Source organism: Euprymna scolopes, chromosome 36 (assembly GCF_053919585.1).
Source record: "Euprymna scolopes isolate OS-2025 chromosome 36, ASM5391958v1, whole genome shotgun sequence".
NCBI classification, from domain to species: Eukaryota; Metazoa; Mollusca; class Cephalopoda; order Sepiida; family Sepiolidae; genus Euprymna; species Euprymna scolopes.
The window spans coordinates 5,232,543-5,259,394 of NC_136517.1; the positions used below are offsets into that span (position 1 = coordinate 5,232,543).

The 26,852-nt window shown below is 33.9% G+C and overlaps 1 protein-coding gene across 1 annotated transcript in view; it reads left to right on the forward strand.

The window, feature by feature from the left end:
* LOC145260296 (uncharacterized) overlaps nt 1-21,902 on the forward strand; it is a 35,368-nt gene extending 13,466 nt beyond the window's left edge. The window contains exon 2 of the mRNA XM_080118149.1: nt 20,216-21,902. Within this exon, the coding sequence (XP_079974275.1) occupies nt 20,216-21,768 (1,553 nt within the window). The 3' untranslated portion in view covers nt 21,769-21,902. The remainder of the gene's footprint in view (nt 1-20,215) is intronic.
* The last annotated feature ends 4,950 nt before the right edge of the window (nt 21,903-26,852 follow it).

Consider the following 26,852-nt stretch of genomic DNA (forward strand, 5'->3'; position numbering starts at 1 on the left):
GTGAAGGTTAGTTTCACTTAATGCTAAGATATCCGGGGTGTTTACAAGGAGAAATGACTCAACATCATCTAAGTTAGTTCTAAGCCCGCGGATATTAGTAAATGCAAGCCTCAAGGGAGGAGGCAGGTTGGTTTTCTTTGAGTTTGGTCCTGGTTTAAACGTAACTTTTGCTTGAGCTGTCATTTCATTTTATTTTATTTAAAAGTTTCAGTTAGGGTGGATGAGTGAGGGGGTGCTGGACAAGTAGTTGTGCAGAATACCAGACATGCAATACAAGTAGACCATCAGCTGTCCTCACCCACAGGATTGTGGCCTCAGGAAAGCCCACCGGGGATGAGTGCAGGGTCCCTTTCCATGCGCGACATGGCACTACAAACATCCCGATATTTTACAACTGTTGATGGAGCAGCCGCTCTAAGCGCTACCAAAGAGTTAGGGCTCCTGTACTATCAGTCGGAAACAGCAGCCAGGAACTGTCAATCCGGTACCCTCAATCCATTAGGCAAAGCCAGCCCAGTCCAACTGCACTGACATATATGGCACTGAAGCACCCCACTGTGTCCAGTTTAGGGGGATGGGATGTGGCAGGAGTGGGGAAAAGCGGCGTTCATTACCCTAGTCAGGAAACAAGGTCAACCACTGGGTGATTCAAGCGAGTCCCTGTGATAGTACCTCTACGCCTGGCCAATAGGCAAAGAAGGAGTATGAAAGCCGAGCGATAGACAGAGTCTATCTCCTCCTTAAGCAGTTTAGGTTTGCCAACCGGTGATTTGTTTGAGTCACCAGCTCTAGGAAGGTTGTCGTCCAGGACTGAAGAGACCTCCCTCCCCTAGGTTTAGTTTCAGAGTTTTCCTTCTCCTAGACGGATGGCCTGGGAAGACCTACGGGTCCATCAGCTCCGAGGGGGTTCGCCCCGCGCCTGGGTCCTAATCCAGGTATTTCTGCGACCCCGCATGGGTAGTTAATATTTATTGGTTATTTAGGTTAATATCTCCTGGAAAAATCGGGCATTTAGGTTAGCTTCTACAGAAGATTTTCACTCCTCAAGTGTGGTTTAAAAAGGGCATTATTATGCTGTCCATTTTCATTTATACTGAGAGAGGGCATACGGAAAAATTCATGCAGTGGAAGCAGTTAAATTTGCTACAGTATTGGATCGAGAGAGTCGAGTTGATGTATGGTTAGATATAGTTTTGTAAGTTTAGCAATATATGGTTAGATATGGTTTAGTAGGTTTAGGAATGTATGGTTAGATATGGTTTAGTAGGTTTAGGAATTAGGATAAAGTGCTAGAGTATGATCTACTTTCTATTAGAAATTCTGATTTGGTGCCCAAACCGGACATTTAGTAAGACTGAAAGATTAGATATGCTCAGTATAGAGACAAGAGAACATTTGATATGGAGTACAGTTATACCTGATAGATATAGGTTATTGCATATTCTGTAAGTATAGTAAAAGTATAGATGGATGGATAAGTAGTATTGTATACGAATGCATGGAATTTTAGACAATTTGAGTAAGTTGCCTTTAGACTACAACTAAGGAGAATGACTTCGCTTTTCTCTTAATATCCGGAAGTTTTTATTTCAATGAGTACCGGTTTAGTTTGTGTAATAATTATTGCAATACTATCTCTTAATAAAATTTGCAGGCGTACATTAACGTTTTATTTTTAAGGCTAAAATGCAAATTTGAAATCTATAGAAAATCGATTATTTTTTTAATGAATAATTTTTAATATCCATAGATATTTATTTCATGTTAACTTATTATAGACGATGTAACGATATTGCTTGTCAGACAGTTCAAACTCTGGATCCCAGTATTTAGAATCTGGTCCCTTATCATTAGTTTGTCATGATGATCATGATTTCAAATGCAAGAATTAAATTAATTTCTGCCAAAATGGTCAACGTAACAACTCGGCTTAATAATTATATTTTGCTGAATATTTTTAAGATCTATACATACATACATACATAAAAAGTTAAGATATTGTAGAATTGGATTGACAATATTTTATTCAAAGCAAGGAATACAAAGTAAAGATGGAAGGTTCCTTATTCCATGGAGTTTGAAAGATAGGCTCAGAGGAAAAAATGTTAGCAAAAAGTACATATAAATATCTATTTTTGCTGGTTATATCATTTTTGAAATCAGTCGAGAAAAAAAGCTTTTTGAAAAAAAAAATTCATAGGAAAAATGAAAGAGTATCCAATAATTTTGGTTGCAAATATCCAACGAGTTTCAAAAATTTGTAATAGGTGTGGCGATTAGTAAATCCTTTGGAATCTCTTTAAAAAAAACAATATATACATACACACACACACACACACACACACATATAATGTTTTGTGTAACATTACACTTATCAGTGTACGTGTGTATATATATATAGTGAGAGAGAAACTGCGTCTATATGCAAAGAAAGTATTGTCAAATATTTTATGTACAATTCATAGATATGCGTTATTGGATAAAATAATTTGTACTTTTATGTGTAGCGAATAAGCATGAAAGCAATTAAGTCCTAATTTTCAATTTCAAATTTAGGATTTTTTATTCATTTTCAGTAATTATGGCGATTTGCAGTGTTAAGATTCGCAAGAAGTAGAATTTAGTATTATGGCTTGTGAAACGAAACTAAAAGTAAATGAGAAGAATTATATAATCAATAAAATTAACAAAGGAAAGTTTTTGCTTCGAATTTCTAAACATTTGAAAAGGGATCATCGAACACTCAAGAAAATATGTCATATGGAAATTCAACCAAGAGAAAAAAAATCTCTGCCAGAATTCAGGAATTTAACAAAGCAAGATCTATCATATATATGAAAAGAATTCATAAGAAACCCAAATGCGTCAAGTGCGTTCGTATTTGAAGTTGCCGAATTTCCTATAGTGTCAAGGTAAACAAGGTGCAAAGCATTAAGGGTGTCTGCTGATGTAAAAATAAACTAGATTCATTTTAATGAAAGAAAAACGGCATTAAGAAATAAGATTGTCGTATGCAAAACCGCCATGAAATCTCAGTAAAATGCTTTTTACAGACGAGTCAAAGATCACCTTCGTTAAACCCAATGAATACGCTCGCAAATGAGTTTTCAAGCTACATGACTCGAGACAATTTTTTAAACACCAACAAGCGGCAGTGACATCATGATATGAACTGGGATTATTAGTAATGAGTTCATGGATCGATTTACAGTGACAGTCCGGGTTAAACTGAATTCCAAATGTGACTGTGGTTTTCTAGAGCAATATTTCTTTGAATGGCTTGATAACCAGTCTTTAGCTAAGTGTTGATTCATGATCTTTATGCAAGACAACGCACTAAGTCATGCATCAAAGTTTATTAAATTCGGGTTGAACGAAAAGGGATTTGTTGAAGATTCAAATAGCTGTGACTTGAATCCCACTGAGAACATGTGAAACATCCTCAAGAGAGATATTCATTCTTATGGAAGGCAATTCAACAGCATGTCTGGCCTCTGGGAGTCAAAGTCAACAACTAAAGTTACAAATATAACATCAGATTTGGACAGTAGGCTGCTAAGAGTTATTGAAAAGAAATGAGCATTTGTGCAATAATTTTAAGAGCTTTTCACTATTTTTTTGTGAATATATCTTTTGTTTTTAAAATATTTTTTTTTTTGTGAATATATCTTTTGTTTTTAAAATATTTTTTTTTTTGTGAATATATCTTTTGTTTTTAAAATATTTTTTTTTTTGTGAATATATCTTTTGTTTTTAAAATATTTTTTTTTTTGTGAATATATCTTTTGTTTTTAAAATATTTATTTTTTTGTGAATATATCTTTTGTTTTTAAAATATTTTTTTTTTTGTGAATATATCTTTTGTTTTTAAAATATTTATTTTTTTGTAGGAAATGAATTTGTTCTAAAATGCTTTCATATTGTTTTTACATTAGTTTTACAAGGTATATTAATGTAAAAGATCAAATTAAATAGTTGCAAATAAACTACTGACGGTCAAATTAGTCTGTTTTGTTAATTTAATTTTTTTTTTTCTAACCAGATACAATAATTTTCTCTATCACTATATATTTAAGTTAATAGTATTGACTAGAATCTAAATATTATAATAGCACTTTCAACATTAAAACCGCAACATTTTATACCAATTCATAACCTGCTTATAATCTCTAAACACAGTTTATATTACAAGCACACATGAGGGGCATTTCAAAAGTATTTTAGTATATTTTTATTCCGCCCTAATAGATCAGTAGAGATTGCAAATTGCATTGATATGATGACTGAACTCCTGCAGTCATGACCTGAAAGGTTCATCTCTCTGTTGCAGATATTGACAGTGTGTGACTTTTAAAAACCAATCTGTCTCGAATGTGCATCAGAAGCAGAGATGCATCATTGAATTCTTGTCAAAAGTGCATTAAGAATGGTGGTAACTATGTAGAAAAATGTAAATTCTGGAGCACAAAACGTTGCTTATTTGATTGGTACCATTCCCGTCTTCATAACTCTTAAACTTTAAAAAAAAGGTAACTTTATTTTTGGAACGACTTTCGTATGACAAAGCATGTTCCAGACGCCCATGCACAGCCATCATTCATCGCTAATAAAAGCACATTGAGAACGGTGGTGGCTATATAGAAAAATAAATTCTGGAACACAAAAAGGCACTCGTTTTAATGGTACCACTCTTGTCTTCGTAACTCTTAAACTTTTTGGAGTGAAAAAAAAATAGGAGGCTTTACTTTTGGAACGACCTTCGTATATCTTTAATTCCAAACTCAGACTGAAACGCATAATCCATACTCAGCCCTCAACTAAAAACGGATATTTTTAATCTACAGAAGAATAAAAACGTTAAGAAGTTTAACATAATCTGTTGAAAGATGGTTTGAGGGATTGAAATCCGAATGAAATGTGTTGTATTTGGGTTAATATTTGAGAGGGAATCGACTACTTGAGATCGATCATGCAGTGGTAATGGTTGAAATAGCCTTAAATTTTAGAGCCAAAACTGAAGAGCCACTGCTCAAAACGAGATATTATAAAAAGGCTGACTGGGAAGCCATCAGAGATCTCATCAGAGACGCCCCATGGCAAAATATCTTTTCACTTGCTGCTGAACATTGCGCAAATGAGGCCACTGAATAGTTCAAAACAGCAATTGAAGCACATGTTACCACATGGAAATTTTATAGCAAGCCCCACTCTCCCCAATGGTTTACTTCTACTTGTGCAGCTGCCATCGTGCAAAGGCAGTATGAGTACTGCAGATTTAACCGACATAAGTCCAGTTCAAACATACAGAAGTATATAGAAGCTAGAAGTAACTGTAAGAAAGAAATAGCGACAGCTAAGAAAGAATTTACTGAAACCACCAAAAAACGCATCACAGCACAGAAATTAGAAACCCGCGACTTCTGGAAAATCTACAACAGTTTAGTAAATAATGGGCAATTAACAATTCCCCCACTATCCAACTATCATGAGGTTGTTTGCTCAGCAACTGAGAAGGCTAACATGCTTGCCAGTCGGTTTGCCTCCAACTCCACACTGGACCCTTCTAATAACCCCCTCCCTGACTTTCCTTTGCGGACAGACACCACACTAGATGATCTGAAAATCACCCCTTCTCAGGTGCATGCTATCATAAGAAATCTTGACACTGCAAAAGCATGTGGACCTGATCTCATCCCGGCTGTGCTATTAAAAAAGTGCTCTGCCGAAGTAGCTTCAGTTCTCTCCAAACTTTACAACAAATGCCTTAATAAATCTTGCTTTCCTGCCTGCTGGAAAACTTCTTCTGTCATACTAGTTTTCAAGAATTCCGGCGAAAGAACTGACCCAGTAAATTATCGCCTCATTAGCCTCCTCCCACTTTTTGCCAAAATATTTGAGACCATAATTAACCAAGCTCTAGTCCATCACCTTACAGATGCTAAACTTCTTACCGACCAACAATATGGATTTAGACAAGCCCGTTCCACAGCAGACATCCTAACTGTAATCTCTGAACGTATATACCATTCACTGGACAAAGTGGGGGAGGGCAGAGCGGTAGCTCTAGATATATCTAAGGCTTTTGACAGGATATGGCATGAGGGTCTTCTCAAGAAAATCAGATCATACGGCATCACTGTAAGAATACATAACATAATTAAATCCTTCTTAGATAAGAGAAAAATCCAGGTTGTCCTCGACGGTCGTACATCTAGGCAATCTATATCTATCTATATTTTTATAAAGTAATAGGGTTCGTGTGTTTCTGTCTGTGTGTACAGCTCTCCATCATCAACGAAATATAAAGGAGGTAAGAGGGTAGATCTCTCCTGGTAGAGAAACATTAGAACCCATTTTAGGATGTTTCTGTTATAGGAGACATAAGAATCTGCGCCTAATTTCTTTATATACTATTCTACAAACCACCCCCATATCGAATGACTTATGCTCATTTGCATATCACATTATATTAAATCTCTTTAACTAATTACCTCGACCTTATTACATATTGGAAATATTCTAATCATTTCAACTGTACTATTTACAAAATCTATTTAACATTTAATCTATCTATCTATATATCACATTATATTAAATCTCTTTAACTAATTACCTCGACCTATATATATCTATAAAAACAGAGATGTGTGTGCCACAGACGATTTCTGATTGGTTAATCCAATAATCACATCTCCTAAAAAACAATCGTTTCTACGCTCTTACCTTTACCATAAAATATTATGGCTTTATTTATTGTCCATCTTGGAAGGGTTTAATTTTTTAATAACTTGTTATTTACAAATTAAAAAAATACGAAACTATTATACGAAACTAAACTACACGAAACGCGCACACACGCACACACACACGTTCACTACCGTCACGTTGTTATGGCAACCAAACCCGCTGACTACATAAACAGTAAACACACACAGTAAATGTGATTTTCTTCATTTTCTCATTTCACTCGTGGTCTTAAATTCATTTCGGGTTTGTATTACTGTACACATAGATTCGAATAAGTTGCCAAAAAACAAATATATAACAAATAAATGTTATCAAAGGCAAGATAAATTACTTTTCTACCAAACTGGATATATTTTTCGTGTTTTTATTCAATTTAACATGTTTATTCAGCTCGAAAGTGTTTACCGATGTATTGAAAAATTCAAGATGGCGGCCGATTCTCTCTTTAACACTGTAAGTTTGGAAAAAGGTGTAATAAATAAAAAAACCGGTTAAAATACTGTTAAAACTCGCTCAATATATGTTACCGTGACATAGGTTGACATATATTCGGCGGGTTTTTAATAGTATTTTGTATAGTTTTTTATTTATAACACCTTTTCCCAAACTTACGGTGTTAAAGAATGTGTGAGACGCCATCTTGAATTTTCCAATACATCGGTAAACACTATATTCTTTTCGAGCTGAATAAACATGTTAAATTGAATAAAAACACGAAAAATATATCCAGTTTTTATCGGTTTTTTACCTTCTCTGCAGAAGTACAAAAAAAAACAAAACAAAAAAACGGAAGGTACTTTTACAGAATGTTAAACTATTCTTTCGAAGAAATTTAGCAAGAATACCTGTAAACCAGGAAATCGGTAAAATGTCATCATGGATGAATACTTGTCTATTATAATTTCTACCCTTGACAAAAACTTAGCCATAACAAAAGAGATTTATTGTTCAGATTGTTTTTGAGATTGATTTCTAAAAAGATATTTTATAAATAAAATCGACTTTAAAATTAAAGACTTAAATTACAATAATTGAATTTAAACATTCTTATTTCAATATTTGGCACATAACACCTGCAAAAATGATCACAATGTCAGGATTTCATTTATTTCAGAATCGATGGCAAATTGTGTAGATTGATATCTCATTATATTAAATACTAATATTTAACATTAGTTTATCATTTAAGCCGATAAAAAGCCCCCTTTTTTTTTTTCGAGTCATAAAAGGATTTGGAGTTTCCTAACCTTTCGGGTGCAGTTGCACGCTCTCAAAATAACTAAAGTGTTGGATTTAAAAAAATTGGTTCATTAAAACTAAACAGGTTTAGTTTTAATAAAAAAAAAAAATTAAAAAAAAATCGCTTTGGTAATTAGATATGTCGTATGGTTATCCCTAATCGCTGAATAAAACCGCTAACGAGTTGAATGATTACGACATAAAATTAAACTCCGGTTCCTGAAACGGAAACTTCGTTTGTTTTTGTTTTTTTCTTATCAATATATTTACATTGTTATTTTGTTTTCATTTTCAATCATTCGAACAGTTTTCTTTTTCAAGTAATCCAAGTTACAAAATTCCCACTGTTTACTATGCTAAAATCACAATGACTAATGTATACCTATTAACCCTTATCCTTGAGTGGCCTCTGGGCCTTGATAAGTGGCGACACCCATGTAAAAAAAAAAAAAAATCACTCGAACAGTTTTCTTTTTATAATGTACAGTTTTAAAAGTTTAAAAACTATATAGTTTTTACTTCAGGAAAATTAATGGGTCAGTTTTTACGATGTGCCCTGTTAAAATACTGTTAAAAACTCGCTCAATATATGTTACCGTGACATAGGTTGACATATATTCGGCGGGTTTTTAATAGTATTTTGTATAGTTTTTTTATTTATAACACCTTTTCCCAAACTTACGGTGTTAAAGAGGGTGTGAGCCGCCATCTTGAACTTTCCAACACATCGGTAAACACTGTATGTTTTTCGAGCTGAATAAATATATTATATTGAATAAAAACACAAAAAATATATCCAATTAGGTAGAAAAGTAACTTATCTTGCCTTTGATAACATTTATTTATATATTTGTTTTTGACTATTTTTTCGAATCTATGTGTACAGTAATACAAACCCACGATATGAATACTCACGTTGTTATATATATATATATATATATATATATATATATATATATATATATATATATATAAATGAGATTATAGCAGTTAAAAAACATTTTTAAAACACACACACACCTTTTTCAAAGTGATCAGAAATCGTATAAAAGTAAAAAGGGTAAATTTTTACTTACTTTCCAACTTAATCACCTTTAACGTGACTTTTACAGTTTTTTTTAAATGGAATTCATTTACCGATACAAAAGAAATGACAAGTAAATAAATCCATAAATAAATATTCTAAATGGTTTATTTTAATACTTGCCAGGATGCGGAGGAAAATGAATGAAGGGGGAGGGGAATAAAATAAAAACATTTTGGAAACAGAGTAAGTTTGAAAGAATTGCTTTGCCCAGAAAGAAATTAATGAAAAAATAAAATTAAATTTCTTTTCTTTCTTGATTTTTTTTTTAGTTTTTTATGAAAAAGGAAGTCAAAATTAAGACTATAAAAAACAATTTTTATTAAGAGCGAACCTCAGTCGTCAGGTCTGTAAAAAAAGACGTGGAATAATAAATGTTTTCTAATACAAATTGTTTTTACTTATGTGTTCATTTGTCTCTTTGAAGTTCGTTTGTTTAATATATCGGTTTGCAATATAATTTTGTCATTCTGTCAGACTCAAATTTTAAATCTATATATCTATAAAAGTGTGTGTGTGTGTCTGTGTACATTTCCCTACGAAATAACTCTGTCAATTTTTAGTCTACAGACTCGAAATTTGATATACAGGGTACTGAGATTTGGAAAAATCTATGTGATCGGTTTTTAGCCAGAAATTTGGCGATTAAGGGGTCAAAATTCAACGATTTGAGCTTTGAGAACTCTACCAAACTTCTCCAGCAATTTTGGGTCTACACACTTGAAATTTTAGATATAGCTTCCGTGGACATGGATGTAACTTAATAACTTGATTTGAGCCCAAAACAATAAATTTTCAGGGGTCATAATAGGGGTCAAAGTTTAAAAAATTACCCCCTTTTTTTTGCTCAGCATACACCTCCAAACACCCGGGCAACGCCGGGCACCCATGCTAGTATGATATAAATGCGGGAGTGCCTCAGGGGTCTATCCTTGGACCTCTGTTATTCCTGATATTCATAAATGACCTCGCTGACAAAATTGTCTGTGAGATGGGTATATATGCTGATGACACCATGCTCTATAGCAGACATGACAAGAAAGCAAATGAACACATATCTAAAGAAATGGCAGAAATACTAGAGGATGACCTTCGATCTGTAGTGGAATGGATACATAAATGGATGGTCACATTCAATGCTGCCAACACTAAACTCGTTTCATTCAATAATTACAAGAAACCTTTTCTACCACCAATAGCAATGGCCAATGACTCTTTATCTGAAAGTACATCTTTTAAACTCCTCGGCCTAACGCTCTCAGGAAACATGAGTTGGAACAATTACATTGAGAGTATCGCCAGTACTGCTGCGAAGAAGGTAGGTTCTCTCTACCGTGCTAGAAAGCTACTAACGCCCGACAGTATCCTATACCTCTATAAGGCCACCATTTGCCCATGTATGGATTATTGTTGTCATATTTGGGATGGTGCATCTGCCGCTAGTCTCTCGCTCCTAGACAAGGTCCAAAAGAGAGTCGCCAATCTGATAGGTCCTGAACTGTCAGCTTAACTTCAGCCTCTGTCCCATCGACGAAATGTTGCATCCCTCTGCCTGTTCTACAAGTACTTTAATGGTGAATGCTCTGACGAACTGCAAGCACTTGTGCCCCCTCGACGTAAATACCCCCGAAAACTCTGACAAGCAGCAAAATCCCACCCCTTCACATTAGAGATCTCTAGATGTAAGAAAGCCTTCTACTCCAGTAGTTTCTTTGGAATTCCCTTTCGGGTCCCTGCTTCCCCAACTGTACTGACATGCAGAAGTTCAAGTGCAACGTGAACCGACATCTTGCTGCCCAACTCCCTACACAGTACCCCTGATGCCTATGTCCCTGATAGTAGCCCCATACAACAAAGTGGCAATGTGCCTTGTTTGGGGTGAAAATTTAATAAAAAAAAAAAATAAATAAAAAAAATTCCCAAATTCATCTTTCCCAACCATACTGAATTGAAGACCTCAACCTCCTCCCCGTCCTGTATGATGTAAAACTGCATCCAATGGTGAGCCCCAATTTATTAAGAGTGAAGTCAGTCGACACCCGGTACTTATACTGGGCTGGTCAGGTCACTGTAGTGTGCTGTCTGCACAGATGATTGCTGCTGCAGTGCTAGTGCTGCTGCAGTCTGCACTCAATTAATTGTCCTTAGTCAATGGAGAGGGAAGGCAATTTTATTTTTGCAGAATCCCTTTTTGAGGGGAGCTGATTATCTCCCACATTAAACCGACCTTGTGTCACATTTTGTTTCGTTGGAAAAAAATAAATAACTCCTTGATTACCACCACTCACTTGTCTACTCTGATCCGGGGGAGTGGTAGCACGTGTCAGGACTCCATGTAACAGAAACTATCGTTTAAACGCTATTTGTTTACAAAACAAATCGAACTACAAACCAATTCATATACTAAACATATGTGATTATGATTAAAATCAAGCTTCGTATTTTTTTGGTTGACATTGTTCGTCAGGTGATCTGATATATATATATGAATGTTTTAGAAAAATCATTTCTGATTAATGTTTACCAGTTTTAAAGGTACGTGGTGTGTCAGAAATTTCGTAAAAAATATTGAATAATTCCACCCCATCTTTCCAAGCTTATAACTCCTCGTAAAATGTAATTCAAGCCCTAATTTTTTTTTTCAATTAAAGGAGCAAGGACCAAGGTTTCATTAAAAAAAAAAAAGGTTTTAAACTTCGGACTTTACAGATAAATTTCTAAAAAAAAAACACTACTTTTTTTGTTTTAAATCTGAATAGATTATTTATTGATCTTTTATCTTCAATTTGTGATATATAAAACTTTGGTGAGTAAATTATTTACTTTTTAATAGACACTTGAAAATGGGGGAGGGGCGTGAATTAAAAAAAAACGTTTGTCTAAAATATTATATTCGGTTTATTGGAAAGAGCATAAAATTTTACATTGGCCCTGAAAATATCGTAAAAATAGATCAATAGAACATTTTTTATAGATTTTAAAAGTTTAAAAATTGAAAAATACTGAGCTCGTAAAATTCAATTAATTTCATTACTGTTTTTTAAAAAATAAAAAAAATAATATTTCTATTACTTTTTATACAACTTTAATAGTTTATTTTGGAAGTATAATCCATAAAGAAAATAAACAACCCACTTTTAAAAGAGAAATTACGAGTTTTTTTTTTTTTTATATTTTATTCGCAGTTTCGTGTTAGGGGTGTCAAAAATTCCTACAAAAATTCTGATACACCTGTGCACTTTTGCCACCGTGCTGAAATAATAACGTTATTATTTTGAAAGCCATTCTTAACATGAGGAGGGGAGTGTGTATTCTGTACTTCCACAAATTTAATTAAAAAAAAAAAAAAAAAGATATCGAAGCTTGAATCTAACCTGAAAAAAAACTATTTCAAAATAACGCGATGGCAAAAGTGTACAAGTACCGTTTTAAAATATTCTGTTATGCTAAAAAAAAAAAAAAAAAAAAAAAACAGCCCAAGTTCGACGTTTGTTTATTTTAAACCTGATAAAAATTAATCGGAAAGGACTTTTCTATGGCATTCATCTCAATCAGATCGGATCAGCTGACAAAGAATGTCAACAAAGAAGTTCGGAACTTGATTTTAACCACACATTTACGGTTTCGGCATAAAATAACCTTATAATGGTTGATCAAATCCAAACAATCCAAAACCGACCATAACTCAAATGAAAAATGTGATGTTAATTCCTTAAAACTGAAATGGATTTAAAACGGATTTTGTTTTTAAACTAAATATTGGTCCCGATCAACTTTGTTTTTAAAATTCATTCATTCACAAATTTCCAATTCGTGTTTTATTTTGCAATTTTTGAACGATCGAAAGAAATAGTTTTTTATTTGGTTCAGAAAAACTTTATTTTTTATTTATTTTTTTGTTACTGGCCTAGAAAAAAATGGAAAATAATACAAAATTTCGAACAAAACTAACATATTCGTGTGGTTTTGAAGAAATAAAAAAAAATCACTTAATAATAATCGCTTTATGTCTCTTGTCTACTCGGTGACGCCTTACTCTTTCATTCATAAGTTAGTCATTCACAACCAGCAACCATTCATTCATGAAGATAGTAACACGCATACTACTCCTACTACTACGAGGCCATGTTGCGTGTTCTACATTGTAACCAGTTATGTCACGTTTCTTTTGCATAAATTTATCTATGATGAAATTTTTCTTTTTCTTGAATTTACTTTATATCTTTTTTTTTTTTTTTTTTTTTTTTTTTCAATTCTACTTGAAAAATTATGAAAAAATATATAAAAATGCCGCACGCACGTCTAAACAAGTCTCGGCAAATTACTTTGTTTTTGCATCTAAATAAAACCTATATGAATAAGAACAACTCTCAAGACAAAAGCATAGAAGTAGGTTGGAAAAGTAGAATTGATGGTCAAATAGCCTTGTTTTATCAAAAATCAAGGCGCTTCTATATAATAACGAAAACATAATGAATTTCAAGTGAAAAAAATGATATCTATGTAATTATCAGGTCTTGAATAGTAAAAATAGTAAAAACGATGAGGTAGAAAAATAATTATCAATGAAAAGAGAAATTTGTAAAATCACTATATTACGCTTACTAAAAAAAAGAAAAAGAAACAAGTTGGTAAGGGAGATAATCAAGTTCTGTTGTTTACGTCACGTAAAGAATGTAATTCAAAATGTCGGACAAATTTTATTCCTCATTTAAACTTTATCGAAAACTGTTTTTCATTAATAATTATTTTTCTACTTTGTTTTCCGTAATTTTTGGATATTTTACTATTTGCGACATGACAAGTACATAGGTAACACTTGCTTTACTTGAAATTCAATATTTTTCGTTATTATAATATAGAAGCACCTAAAATCAATTCTAATTAAATATTTATTTTTACTTAATTATTAATTGAACACAGAACAGTCATAAATTGGAGTGCTATTATTATTCTTTTTGTCGAAGTAAATATATATATATATATATATATATATATATATATATATATATATATATATTGTCACAATCTGTTTCCATTTGATTTTCACAAAATTTTGCATAAAGTTCTGATGAGTGAAAAACATCGGTGGCTTGGGGGTGGGGGTCTAAATAAAAGAAATTCTTACATTAGATTTTACTGAAAATCCACAAAATGGTACGATGAATGGTTATTTATAGGTGACCACATAAAAAACTGTCTCCCCCACCCAGGAAGGACAGAAAAATAATGCCACCAAATTGGCAAAAACACATTTTACATTCTTTAGTTGCTTTCTGTTCAAATCCACTCAAACTTGTATTTAACACTACAGACAACCATTCTCCCAGGCATTATCTCCTCCTTGGATTGTTTTTTTTTATATATATACTGTAGAATAATAAAGAGTCTGATTATGGCAACAATTACACCCATCTTTTTCTTTTTTTTTTTTTTGCCCTCCCCCCCCCCTGACAAAAGGAGGGTGTGATGGTCACATTCAATGCTGCCAAGACTAAGTTTGTTTTCTTCAATAATTACAAGAAACCTTCTCTACCACCAATAGCAATGGCCAAGAACACATTACCCGAAAGTACTTCCGTTAAACACCTCGGCCTAATGTTTACAGGGAACATGAACTGGAATAGATACATTGAGAACATTGCCAAGGCTGGTGCGAAGAAGGTGGGCTCTCTCTACCGTGCTAGAAAACTACTTACACCTGAAAGTATCCTGTACCTCTAGTACGAGGGGCGTGCAATAAGTAATGCCCATGACCCACTTCCAGTTGTCTGATCTAGCTGAAATTTTGCATGTGCAATGATTTATATCTCTACTGGTTATGTGGCAAATTACAGCTCTGAACTAATTGTTGTTTCTGTTTTACAGGTGTTTGAACTGAGTCAGGTGTGAAATGGAGCCTGTTGAATGTCAAGCAGTGATCCTGTTTTTGTATTTGAAAAGACGCACACCATAGGAGACTTTTGATGAAATGAAAGAAACTTATGGTGATAATGCCCCATCATATGACCTTGTAAAACGCTGGCATCGTGAATTCAAACATGGCTGGAAGTCTGTGGAAACAGCTCCCAGACCTGGTCCCCCTCCCCTTCTGCCATTGATGAGGCATCTGTCTGTCAAGTTGAGGCTGCCATTTTAGAAGATCGGCGTATTACTATTCGCCAAATAGCCCACGATGTCAATTAGTACAGGGTCTGTGGAAACTATCATTCATGACCATTTGCATATGCATAAGGTGTCTGCCAGATGGATTCCCAGGTTGCTGACACCATTCCAGAAGCGAGAACGCGTCGAGTGCTTGAGGATGAATTTGGAGATGTGCCAAGAAGATGAGTCAAAGTTTTTCAAAAGACTGATTACAAAGGATGAAGCCTGAGTCCATCACTATGATCCAGAGACCAAAACCCAGTCAATGCACTTGGACTCACCACCTCCAAAAAAGGCAAGGGTGTAGTCCTCCGCTGGCAAGGTCATGCTCACAGTCTTCTGGAATCAGAATGGAGTAGTGATGACAGATTTCCTGGCAAAGGGTACCACAATTACAGGAGCCTATTATACTTCACTTTTGAGGAAATTAAGGGAAGCTATCAAAATCAAGAGGCGGGGCAAGATCAGCAAAGGTACCCTCCTCCTGCAGCATAACGCTCCGGTCCACAACTTGCATGTCGCCAGATCAAAAGCACGGGTGTGTGGTTATGAAATCCTTCCCCATCCTCCCTACTCTCCTGACCTTGCACCCTCTGACTTTTACCTCTTCCCAGCCATGAACTTGTTTTTGAAAGGAAAGTGTTTCCCAGATGATGCAGCCTTGATTTCTGAAGTCACGTCGTGGTTGGAGGACCAACCTGGGGTGTTCTACAAAAACGGTCTCCAGAGCTGCATCAAACAATGGGAGAAATGCATAACTCTGGGTGGTTCCTATGTAGAGAAAGACTAATAACTGTGCCAAGTTTCGTTGCTCTACTGCTATGGGAAATGGGTCAGGGGCATTACTTATTACACGCCTCTCGTAGGCACCATTCGCCCATGTATGGAGTACTGTTGTCACATTTGGCCTGGTGCATCTGCTACTTGTCTCTCACACTTGGACAGGGTTCAAAAGAGAGTCGCCAACCTGATAGGTCCTGAACTGTCATCTACGCTTTAGCCTCTATCCCATCAACGAAATGTAGCATCCCTCTGCCCGTTCTACAAGTACTTTAATGATGAATGCCCTGACAAACTACAAGCACTTGTACCCCTTCGATGTGAAGACTCCCGACAAGCAGCTAAATCCCACCCCTTCACAGTAGAGATCCCTAGGTGTAAGAAGGCCTTCTACTCCAATAGTTTCTTCCCCAGAACTGCTAGACTTTGGAACTCCCTTCCGAGATTCTGGTTTCCTAACTGTCCTGACATGCAGAAGTTCAAGTGTAATGTGAACAGACATCTTGCTACTCATCTCCCTTCATAATATCCCTGCAACATGTCCCCGATAATAGCCCTCTACTTAAAAGTGGCACTGTGCCTTGTTTGGGGTGAAAATTGAATTTAAAAAAAAAAAAAAAAAAAGAACAAAAAGACTTGTAAATTTACCCTTGTCCGTTCGCCTGTTAGTCTGTCTGCACTTTTCTCAATAATTACGCCTTGGAATTTCTTGAAATTTTGTACAAACATTAAACATGATATGAATAAAAAAGTAACAGAACGGATTTTCCAGGAAAACTCCGATTGCCCTCCCTAGGAGTGCCTTTTGGGTTAAAATGGCTAAAATTGACACTTTTGTGCTTATAAAAAAAAATTGATGCCTTGGATTTTTATAAAACTTTCTGAAAAGTTGTAACTAACTGATTTCTATATAATTTTGTTTGTCTATACTTCGCAATAACTTTTGGGTGTGCCTCAGGGGCTCTTTTTTGGGACTATTTTACCATATTTGTCCAAAATTTTCTGTGTATGTCTATTTAGCAGTTTTGCATGGTGCTGGACTTAAATTTAAATATGTTAAGGCCTTGGGGACTTTGGGGGCTAAATGGGGGGGAGGGCAAGTGATGGACTTAGTCAATTCTTTTTTTGCATGGTGCAGAATTCAGATTTACATATGTTAAGGCCTAAAAGTGCACCGTTTCTTCATTTTCATCATGATTTGACGTGCCCTGGGGACTTTTGGGGCTAAATGGGGGGGGGCTGAACGTAGTGATGTTTTTATGCCTCTTCGTTGTGCACTCATTGGGGACCATGTAAGCTTTACTTGGTTTACCAAAAACTAAGCTAGTGAGTGTTGAAGGAGAGAAATGAATGAGACTGATACGATGTATGTATCATGTGAGTCTTAAAGACAGGCTTAGATCTGATGACTTAAGAGGAAAATTAAATTTGAACAGTATAGGGTAGAGGTATCAAAAGAAATGGGTGAGAGTTCTTAATTTATATAGAATAACCAGGTATCAAAAGAAATGGGTGAGAGTTCTTAATTTATATAGAATAACCGAGGTGTCAAAAGAAATGGGTGAGAGTTCTTAATTTATATAGAACAACCGAGGTGTCAAAAGAAATGGGTGAGAGTTCTTAATTTATATAGAACAACCGAGGTGTCAAAAGAAATGGGTGAGAGTTCTTAATTTATATAGAACAACCGAGGTGTCAAAAGAAATGGGTGAGAGTTCTTAATTGATATAGACAACCGAGGTGTCAAAAGAAATGGGTGAGAGTTCTTAATTTATATAGAATAACCGAGGTGTCAAAAGAAATGGGTGAGAGTTCTTAATTTATATAGAATAACCGAGGTGTCAAAAGAAATGGGTGAGAGTTCTTAATTTATATAGAATAACCGAGGTGTCAAAAGAAATGGGTGAGAGTTCTTAATTTATATAGAATAACCGAGGTGTCAAAAGAAATGGGTGAGAGTTCTTAATTTATATAGAATAACCGAGGTGTCAAAAGAAATGGGTGAGAGTTCTTAATTTATATAGAATAACCGAGGTGTCAAAAGAAATGGGTGAGAGTTCTTAATTTATATAGAACAACCGAGGTGTCAAAAGAAATGGGTGAGAGTTCTTAATTTATATAGAATAACCGAGGTGTCAAAAGAAATGGGTGAGAGTTCTTAATTTATATAGAACAACCGAGGTGTCAAAAGAAATGGGTGAGAGTTCTTAATTTATATAGAATAACCGAGGTATCAAAAGAAATGGGTGAGAGTTCTTAATTTATATAGAACAACCGAGGTGTCAAAAGAAATGGGTGAGAGTTCTTAATTTATATAGAACAACCGAGGTGTCAAAAGAAATGGGTGAGAGTTCTTAATTGATATAGAACAACCGAGGTGTCAAAAGAAATGGGTGAGAGTTCTTAATTTATATAGAATAACCGAGGTGTCAAAAGAAATGGGTGAGAGTTCTTAATTTATATAGAATAACCGAGGTGTCAAATTCAGTTGAGGATGCCAAGAAGGTGAGAATAGAAAGTTATTAAAATTAACTTGTTTAGGTGAAGAGGGATAAATGAAGACCTGGCCAGAGATAGGTTACTTTAGAAGTCAGTTTCTTGAAGCCATCCAATGCATGCCAACATGTAAAACAGATGTTAAACAAAATCTGATGATGATGGAAATTAAGTGTAATTGATTAAATTTAATCATTTTTTTTTTTTAACTTATGTTTTTCCTGTTTAGAATTTGTCTTGGTTATCTTCTATTCCATGAATCTCAGTCATTTTTTGTTTTATTTTACTTCAGCCGAAGTTCTCAGAAATCAAGGGGCCCGCGATCTGGGGCTGACACTTGAACTCTATATGAGATACATAGATATTCGAATGTTCCATTTAAGTTCTTTATCTCTCAAGCCCTGAGTTAGTAAAGAAATTGAGAACATAATTTTCCTCTCCCCAATTAACCATTTTTATACGTTGTAGTATATCTTTCATTTTGGTCTCTTGGTCTTACTGGATTCCAGGACAAGAATTTATCTAGTCTGGTGGAGTATCCAGCTTAGTGCTATTACTTGAGGTAATATCACTCGAAGAAGGTGCACCATTCCTCGTAAAAGCTAATGTGGGTTAGCCATAGTGAGATTTTATTTGGGCAGTGAATACTATGTGATTTTGAATATTTGGTCAGGGTTTACTTCTATGGAAAAAGTATCCTCATTCCAGATTGTTATGACAAACCTCTGTACAGAGAGAACGAAGACACTCGAGGACAGTGTCTAGTAGACATTATGTCCGTTAAAAACTTTTGTCATCCACATTAAACAGGCATGAACCTGGTATCGTTAGAAAGACCAATCTCTTGGACGCATAATATCGAAAAATTAGAAAATATTGTCAATTATTTCACGGGGAACTGTTGTTTTGTTTGAAGGGGGGGGGCTCAGGTAAAAATCTTGGTTTTGATGTTGTTTGTTAATCATGCATGTGCAAACGGTTGATTTGTGCTTTCATTTTAAACAGATAAATTTGCAATGTAATGGCATCTGTGTTGTTGTGGTCTGATCAATAACATGTTTGCTTACGGACTTAAAATTTTTATAAGATCATGCTCAGCATGCAGAATTTTTTCTTTTAATAACACAAGATGGCACCAAAGTCTGTTTTTTTTAACCATATTTTATGACCGTGCAACACTGGACACACAACACCCACCCACCTACCGCGAATTCACTACTAAGAAACGATGTAGATCTCCTTGCTTTTTGGGTGTTACTTGAGATAACGATCCTCAGTAACTACTGTAAATACGATTCTAATTTTCTCTTAATCTACAGACATTGTTCTCGAGGTGGTTATGAATGCCCTGGAAAAGAAATTTCTGATTAATGTTTACCAGTTTTAAAATATTCTACAGGATAAACCCCAAAAAAACAAATGCTAAATGGAGGCCATCCAGAACATATGCTGTAGAACGGAGAAAAAAGGCCAAAGACCCTAGTGTTTTGATGTGATTGATAATAAACTAGTTATGACCAAAGTTTCATTTCATTCAGACAAAACACTAAAAAACGGGGCCTAATTATAGTTGGGGCTCATTTTTTTCAGGGGGTCAAAAGTGACTTTTCCAGAGCATTCATGCTGATGAAGAATGCCAACAAAGAAGTTTGAAGTTTGGAAGTTGATTTTAACCTATGCCATTGTTTTAGAGTTATAACTATTTTGTTTTTTGTTTTGCAGGAGTTAGTCAGCCTACCACCAATCGGTCCAGCTTTGACATGGATATTTTGTCAAATTACCATAATTTGGAAAATTACCGGTCTGCTGCCAGTGTCACGTCTCGAGTGACCCACCGCTCTCCAATTCGTCCGTTTTTCTGCTGTGGAAGCGAACTGTCTCTCTCCAGCATCGTAGAACTCCATGAATTCAAACAGAACTCGTCATCAGCATCTTCCTCTGCGGAAGAAGCATGTTCCCATTTTGGCACGGATGTCACTTCACCCGATGATGACCTTGAGGGTGGGAAACATGCAGAAGGTCAGTTGTCATGTCAACAGTGTAGTCATTCATGTAATGTTGATATTGAGCCCGCCACTGGGGAGACGGTACATTGCGGTGAAGGGGCGGCTGACAGTGCCGCACCGAAAAGTAAGCACAAGAAGCTGTGGCCGATGAAACTCCGTAGCAAAATGCCAAAGACGAGTTACATGGATTACCAAGTGTCTTTAAAGAATCCACAACCGCGATGTCATGACTGCAATGTTCAGGGTGCAACTTGCGTTAATTTTGACGCTTGCGAACATCATGTGCTTCTGACACACTCTCAGCCTTTGTCCACCTCGAGTTTCGTCCGTTCTCCATCCAACAAGTCGTCACCGTCTGCGGCTCGTTCATCAAAGAGCAGGCATCATCGGAAACGGCAAAAAAAGAATATCGCAGGAGCTGCTTTCCAACAACACCAACATGCATCGTCATCACGGCAGCTAAAAGAAATATCAGACTCTGTACAAGGTAGCATTCCACCGGATGTTTCACATGAACCAATTGAACGCGGATTAAATAGAAGTTCACTCTTATCGTGTCATAACTTGTGTGCCGTATCATCTCCCTCCACGTCTGGTGATCAGTTCTGCTCCACATTCAAACGCAACTGCTCTGTTCAAGGTGCTTCTGATACTTGCAGACCGTTCTCCTTTAAATTTATCGATGAAGACGAGTTTGAAAACTCGGAGATTATGGATTACACGTCATTTAACAATCCCGAATCTATATTTCAGCGTATCCACAGTCGAGTGGAGTTCACACATTGTCTTGTGCCCGAACTGCAACAAATTGCAAATTGTAGTTTTTACTGGGGTATCATGGACAGATATGAGGCTGAAAAACTCCTTGAGAACAAAGCAGAGGGCACATTTCTTCTCCGTGACAGTGCACAAGAAGACTTTCTTTTTTCTGTCAGTTTCCGTCGTTACGGTCGTTCCCTTCATGCTCGCATTGAGCAGTGGAATCACAAATTCAGTTTTGACTCTCATGATCCTGGGGTGTACGCAGCTCGAACCGTGTGCCGCTTGATCGAGCACTACAAAGACCCCAGTTGCTGCATGTTTTTTGAACCAATGCTGACTCTTCCTCTTAACCGGACATTCCCGTTCTCCCTGCAGCACTTATGTCGAGCCGCCATATGCAGTATCACCACATATGATAAGCTCAGTTGTCTGCCCCTACCAGCATCTTTAAAGGACTTTCTTCGTTATTACCACTACAAGTTAAAGGTTAATGAAAAGCGGTTTTGAGCATGAGTTTTATTTTATTGTTTCAAATCCGTTGAATACTTGATGTAAGCTTTGTATCAAAGTCCAGACTGATGAGTTATTTTCATTTTTTATATAAATTTAATATTTTTATATTATATACTCGGCATGGGGTGTCCTGGGTATGACCTTAAACTGCACCTGATGGTGAGGCTCCAATTTTGGGAGCGTTTCAGAGCAACCCATAAGTCACCAGTACTATAAGGTCCACTCTGAAATTAAATGATTGTTTTGTCAGAGTCTTTGTCTCCGAGCCAAATGGATCTTGGGTATGATGTGAAACTAAAGATGGTTGAATACATACAAATTTGCATTTCAATATGAAAAATGGTGCTTGTGCAATATAATGAGTTTTTTTTTATTTTTAATGCATTTTTTATACAAAAAAAAAACACTTATGTACTTACATGTCATGTCAAAATTAGTAAAAATTATAAAAAATAATTACAAGTAAAAAATAAAATTTATCGAATTATAAAGTTTTATTTGTTAGAAAAGTCTTAAAAGCCAGGGAAAGTAACTGCAGTTTATGATTTTCGTACTTGTAAAGTTTAATCAAGACATTAAAAAGTGAAAATATCGAGAAAAAAAAAAAAAAGGTTATATTGTACGCATCCGTTTTGAACTGAAGATCTCCGAAAAAAAATTTCACTTAATTTGATCGAGTAGTTTTTTGTTTTATTTTTACAGTGGAAAAATATGTTTTTATGACAGCACGTTGAAGGCAGACATCTTTGAATTTTAAATTTTTGTTTGGATTTTTAGAACACGCCACGGGGAGATAACTCAGTTTAAAGCACCAACACTCCCTCCCCATCTTTAATACTAGCTTTTTTTCCTAAAAATCGAACCTTTTGCTCGATATCATAACAAATTATTTTTTGCTGTAAAAAAAAAAACTGCTTGATGAAATTAAGTGAAAATTTTTTTCTGAGAACTTCATTCCATAACGAATACGTACAATTTAAACTTTTTTTGATATTTTCATTTTTTAATGTCTTGATTAAACTGTACATATACTATGATTTTTAACAAAATAATTGTAATCCATCATTCCAAAATAAAACATGGCAGACTGCTTTTGTTTTTTTTTTTGTAAAAAAATAGTTTTGCATATCTTCAACTCAATCATTTTTTTAGTTACTTTTGAAATTTTTATTAATTTTAATGTGACATGTAAGTACATAATAATTTTTTTTTTTTTTTCACCTAAACTGCATTTCTTGACATTTCATTATACTACAACTAGCACTGTTGAATACACAAATTTGTTTCAATCTGAAAAAAAAATGGTGCTTGTGTAGTCTAATGAGATTTGAAAAGATGCAGTTTAGGTAAAATATACTATTATATACATGTCATCTTGAATTAAGTAAAAATTCACAAAATTATGAAAACTTATCAAAAAGAAAATTAGTTACAAGTAAAAATAAAATTTATCAATGTATAAACGGTGCTTCTATATTATAATAACGAAAAAATATTGAATTTCAAGTGTAACAAATGGTACCTACATGATTATCAGGTCTCAAATTATAACATGTCCAAAAATTACGAAAAACGATAAGGTAGAAAAATAATTATTAATGAAAAAAGAAATTTGTTAAAGGAAGCAAAATCACTATATTACACTTACTGAAAAAGAAACAAGTTGACGGGAGATAATTAAGTTGTTTACGTCACATAATGAACGTAATTCAAAATATTGGACAAATTTTATTCCTCATCTAAAACTTTATTGAAAACTGTTTTTCATTGATAATTATGTTTCTACCTTATCGTTTTCCATAATATTTGGATATAAGTACCGTTTATTTTACTTGAAATAAGTACCATTTGTTTTACTTGAAATTCAATATTTTTTCATTATAATATATAATCATCTTATAAACTTCTATCATATTTAAGTTTTAAGCCAGGGCAATTAACTGCAGTCTACGATTTTTAACAAAATAATTGTAATCCACCATTTCAAAAAAAATGGCGGATTACTAATGGTATGTAAGAACATAAGTGTTTTTACTTAAACTGCATTTCTTGATGTCGCATTATACTGTACTAACATCGAAAAAATTGTTTTGAAAAAAAAAAAAAAAAAAAAAGTTGTAAAACAAGTTAACGGTCAATGTGGAAAACTTGAGATCTGATGAAGAATGCAAAAATTATTAAAGAATAAAAAAATTCAAAATTATTATATGAAATGAATTCTACAGAAAGCAAACACCATTAATAAATATTTAAAGATATTAAGAACTTGAAGCATAAAATTTTTTACCAAAATGTCTGGATTCAATGTTAAATATCCCGAAAAAAGGTTGATGAGTGCTAAAATAACCAAACAAACCAAACTTTAGTTAAAGTTAGACATCATCATCATATTTGTTAACTCTTCAATTTTAATCTGATAACAACAGAGAAAAACATCAGACAAAACTATCGACAATCATTTGAATGAAAGTTTATTTGTATTTTTTGCAGACGTATATGGCATACTTTTCTGTCTAATTTTTTTATTATTGTTTTGAGATTACAATTGGTGAAGAAACATGTTTTTATTATTTTTATTTATTTTTTTTTTTTTTTTCTAACCAACTCATTCAATTTTTACAGTTGTGGTTCAGAAGTCAACCTAATTAAACAAACGGAAATGCAGAAAAATCTATATGATGTACGTATCCGCTATGGAAAAATATGTCATATTCCAAAAACCATATAAATTGATAAAGTAATTTTTTCTTCATGTATAAAAAATGATTCATTACAATTTTAATAGTGAATTGTAACATTACAATTTTATTAGTAAATTGTAACATTACAATTTTCTTAGTAAATTGTAACATTACAATTTTCTTAGTAAATTGTAACATTACAATTTTCTTAGTAAATTGTAACAATTTTATTAGTAAATTGTAATCATTAAAAATTTATTAGTAAATTGTAACCATTAAAAGTTTATTAGTAAATTGTAACCATTAAAAAACTAATTTTGATTGTTGAGTTGTTTCCATTTATTAAAAAATAACTTGGCTGACCAAAACAAACTTTCACTGATAAAATTTGAACTTTTTTTGTTAACATAACTATGTGATCAATTTACATGATTTTTGTGCGACAACGGTCATGGAAACAAACGTCCAATGGTGGCATATGTGTGTATTGTAAAATGTCACTGACACTCACTCAAAATCCGACCGATAGGAAACGAAAAGGTAGCATATGCAAATTAAAACATGGTTAAATCTGAGCATATAAAAAGCCGGTATTTCTTTCATTGGGGAGGACATTCTTTTTTTGACTTGGAGTCATTTGAACATACGATTAATTCGCGTGTCAGCGGGAAAAAAGATAGATAGATTTTCTATGAACATCGAAAACAGGAAAAAAAAAGGATTGTTGTTTTGCGTGTGCCGAGAACATTGCAAGCTGAAGAGAAATTCTTTTTTTTGCACGAACATTTAACGGCATTCGGCAGTTCAAGAGGGGGAAACTTTAATTTCAATGCTTCATTTTTTTTTAGTTAAAATAACTATGCAATCAATTTACGTAATTTTTGGAAAATGACATTTTGTTCAATGATGGGTATGTACATCATAAAGACAAGATATTTTTTTTTTTTTAAATTAGGTCGAATTTTGGACAAGCACCATTTTTACTTCTGCATGTTGATTAGTTTATATAAGTGTAAAGTAGACTGAGCCTCCTGATGTTGATGGTTTTTTTTGCATGCAAAGAATTATTAGTCATCACCACCATCTCAGAATTTTGTTACGTAATAATTACATTTCTAATAATTTAGTAGATCACTTGAGAACCAAATTCTCGGATTATTAAACAAAATTATTGTATACGTCTGCCACATTCCTTTTCAAATTTGAAATATTTGTCTTGAAAGTATTTTAGGACAAGTATATAATCTAAATTATTATGTTCAAATTCATTTAAAAAAAAAAACATTTAAATTCACGAAGGTGCACTAGTACAAGAGCAAATTTAATATTTTTATAGGAAAGAGGAAACATTTTGTGTCTTTTCTTTCCTTAGTAAACCTCTTAAGTGAGAGTATGAGATTTGTTAGGAGTCAGGGTGAGGGCTGTAACTGACAGTGTTTGCCTTTTTTTTTTCTTTTGTCACCTCTTATTACTGCTATTTATCTATTGTTTGAAATTTTTTAAAAAAATTTTTATTTTAGAATTTATCCATTAAAAAATATGGTGCTTATTTAGAATTAAAACTAATTTTAAAACAAGACAGAAAAATCTTTAAAAAAACAAAACTTCATGATGTATGTACGCATCACGGAATAAAGATGTCACATTCCAAAAATCACATAAATTGATCAAGTAATTTTATTTTTAATTAATAAAATCAAATTTATTAGTCATCCAAAAAGGGCTTTTTATTTTATTTGCAAACTGTTATCATAGTTGTTGTTGTTGTTTCGACCGACTCATTCTCTAGCCTTTTTCATTCGATGGGGTAGGCATGCTAAGTCTCACAACAACTATGGAAAGCAGTAATTACTGAGTGTACAATTACGAGACTCAACGTTCCTATCCCGTCATGGTTAATCATCTGAAGAAGGCCAGAGGATGAGTTGGCCGAAATGTCGTGAAACAACAACTTTGAGGATGAGGATAACAGTCTACAAATAAATAAATAAATACACAAATTACTCATCTCAAAGAATGCCAATAAAAAATAATATACAAAAAGGAGCTGTCTTAAAAAAAAAATAAATAAAATAACGGGGCAGTTAACTGCACAGTAATTTAAACTTATGAGATCAGCCTTGTGATACTAACAATTTCACATTAATCACTAAAATTATAAATTTTGATTTTCTTAGTTAAAAAAAAGAACTACATGATCAATTTATGTGATTTTTTAAATCTGACATTCTGTGACGGTTATATATAAATTTTCTGCAATTTATTTATTTTTTTTTTTTAATAAGTTTTAATTCTAAATAAGCACCCAACATATTCCTTTAAAAAATCTTTAAAAAGTGCAAAAAAAATGTCTGACATTAAAAAATGCATTTTGGGATATCGTTAAGATAAACAAGA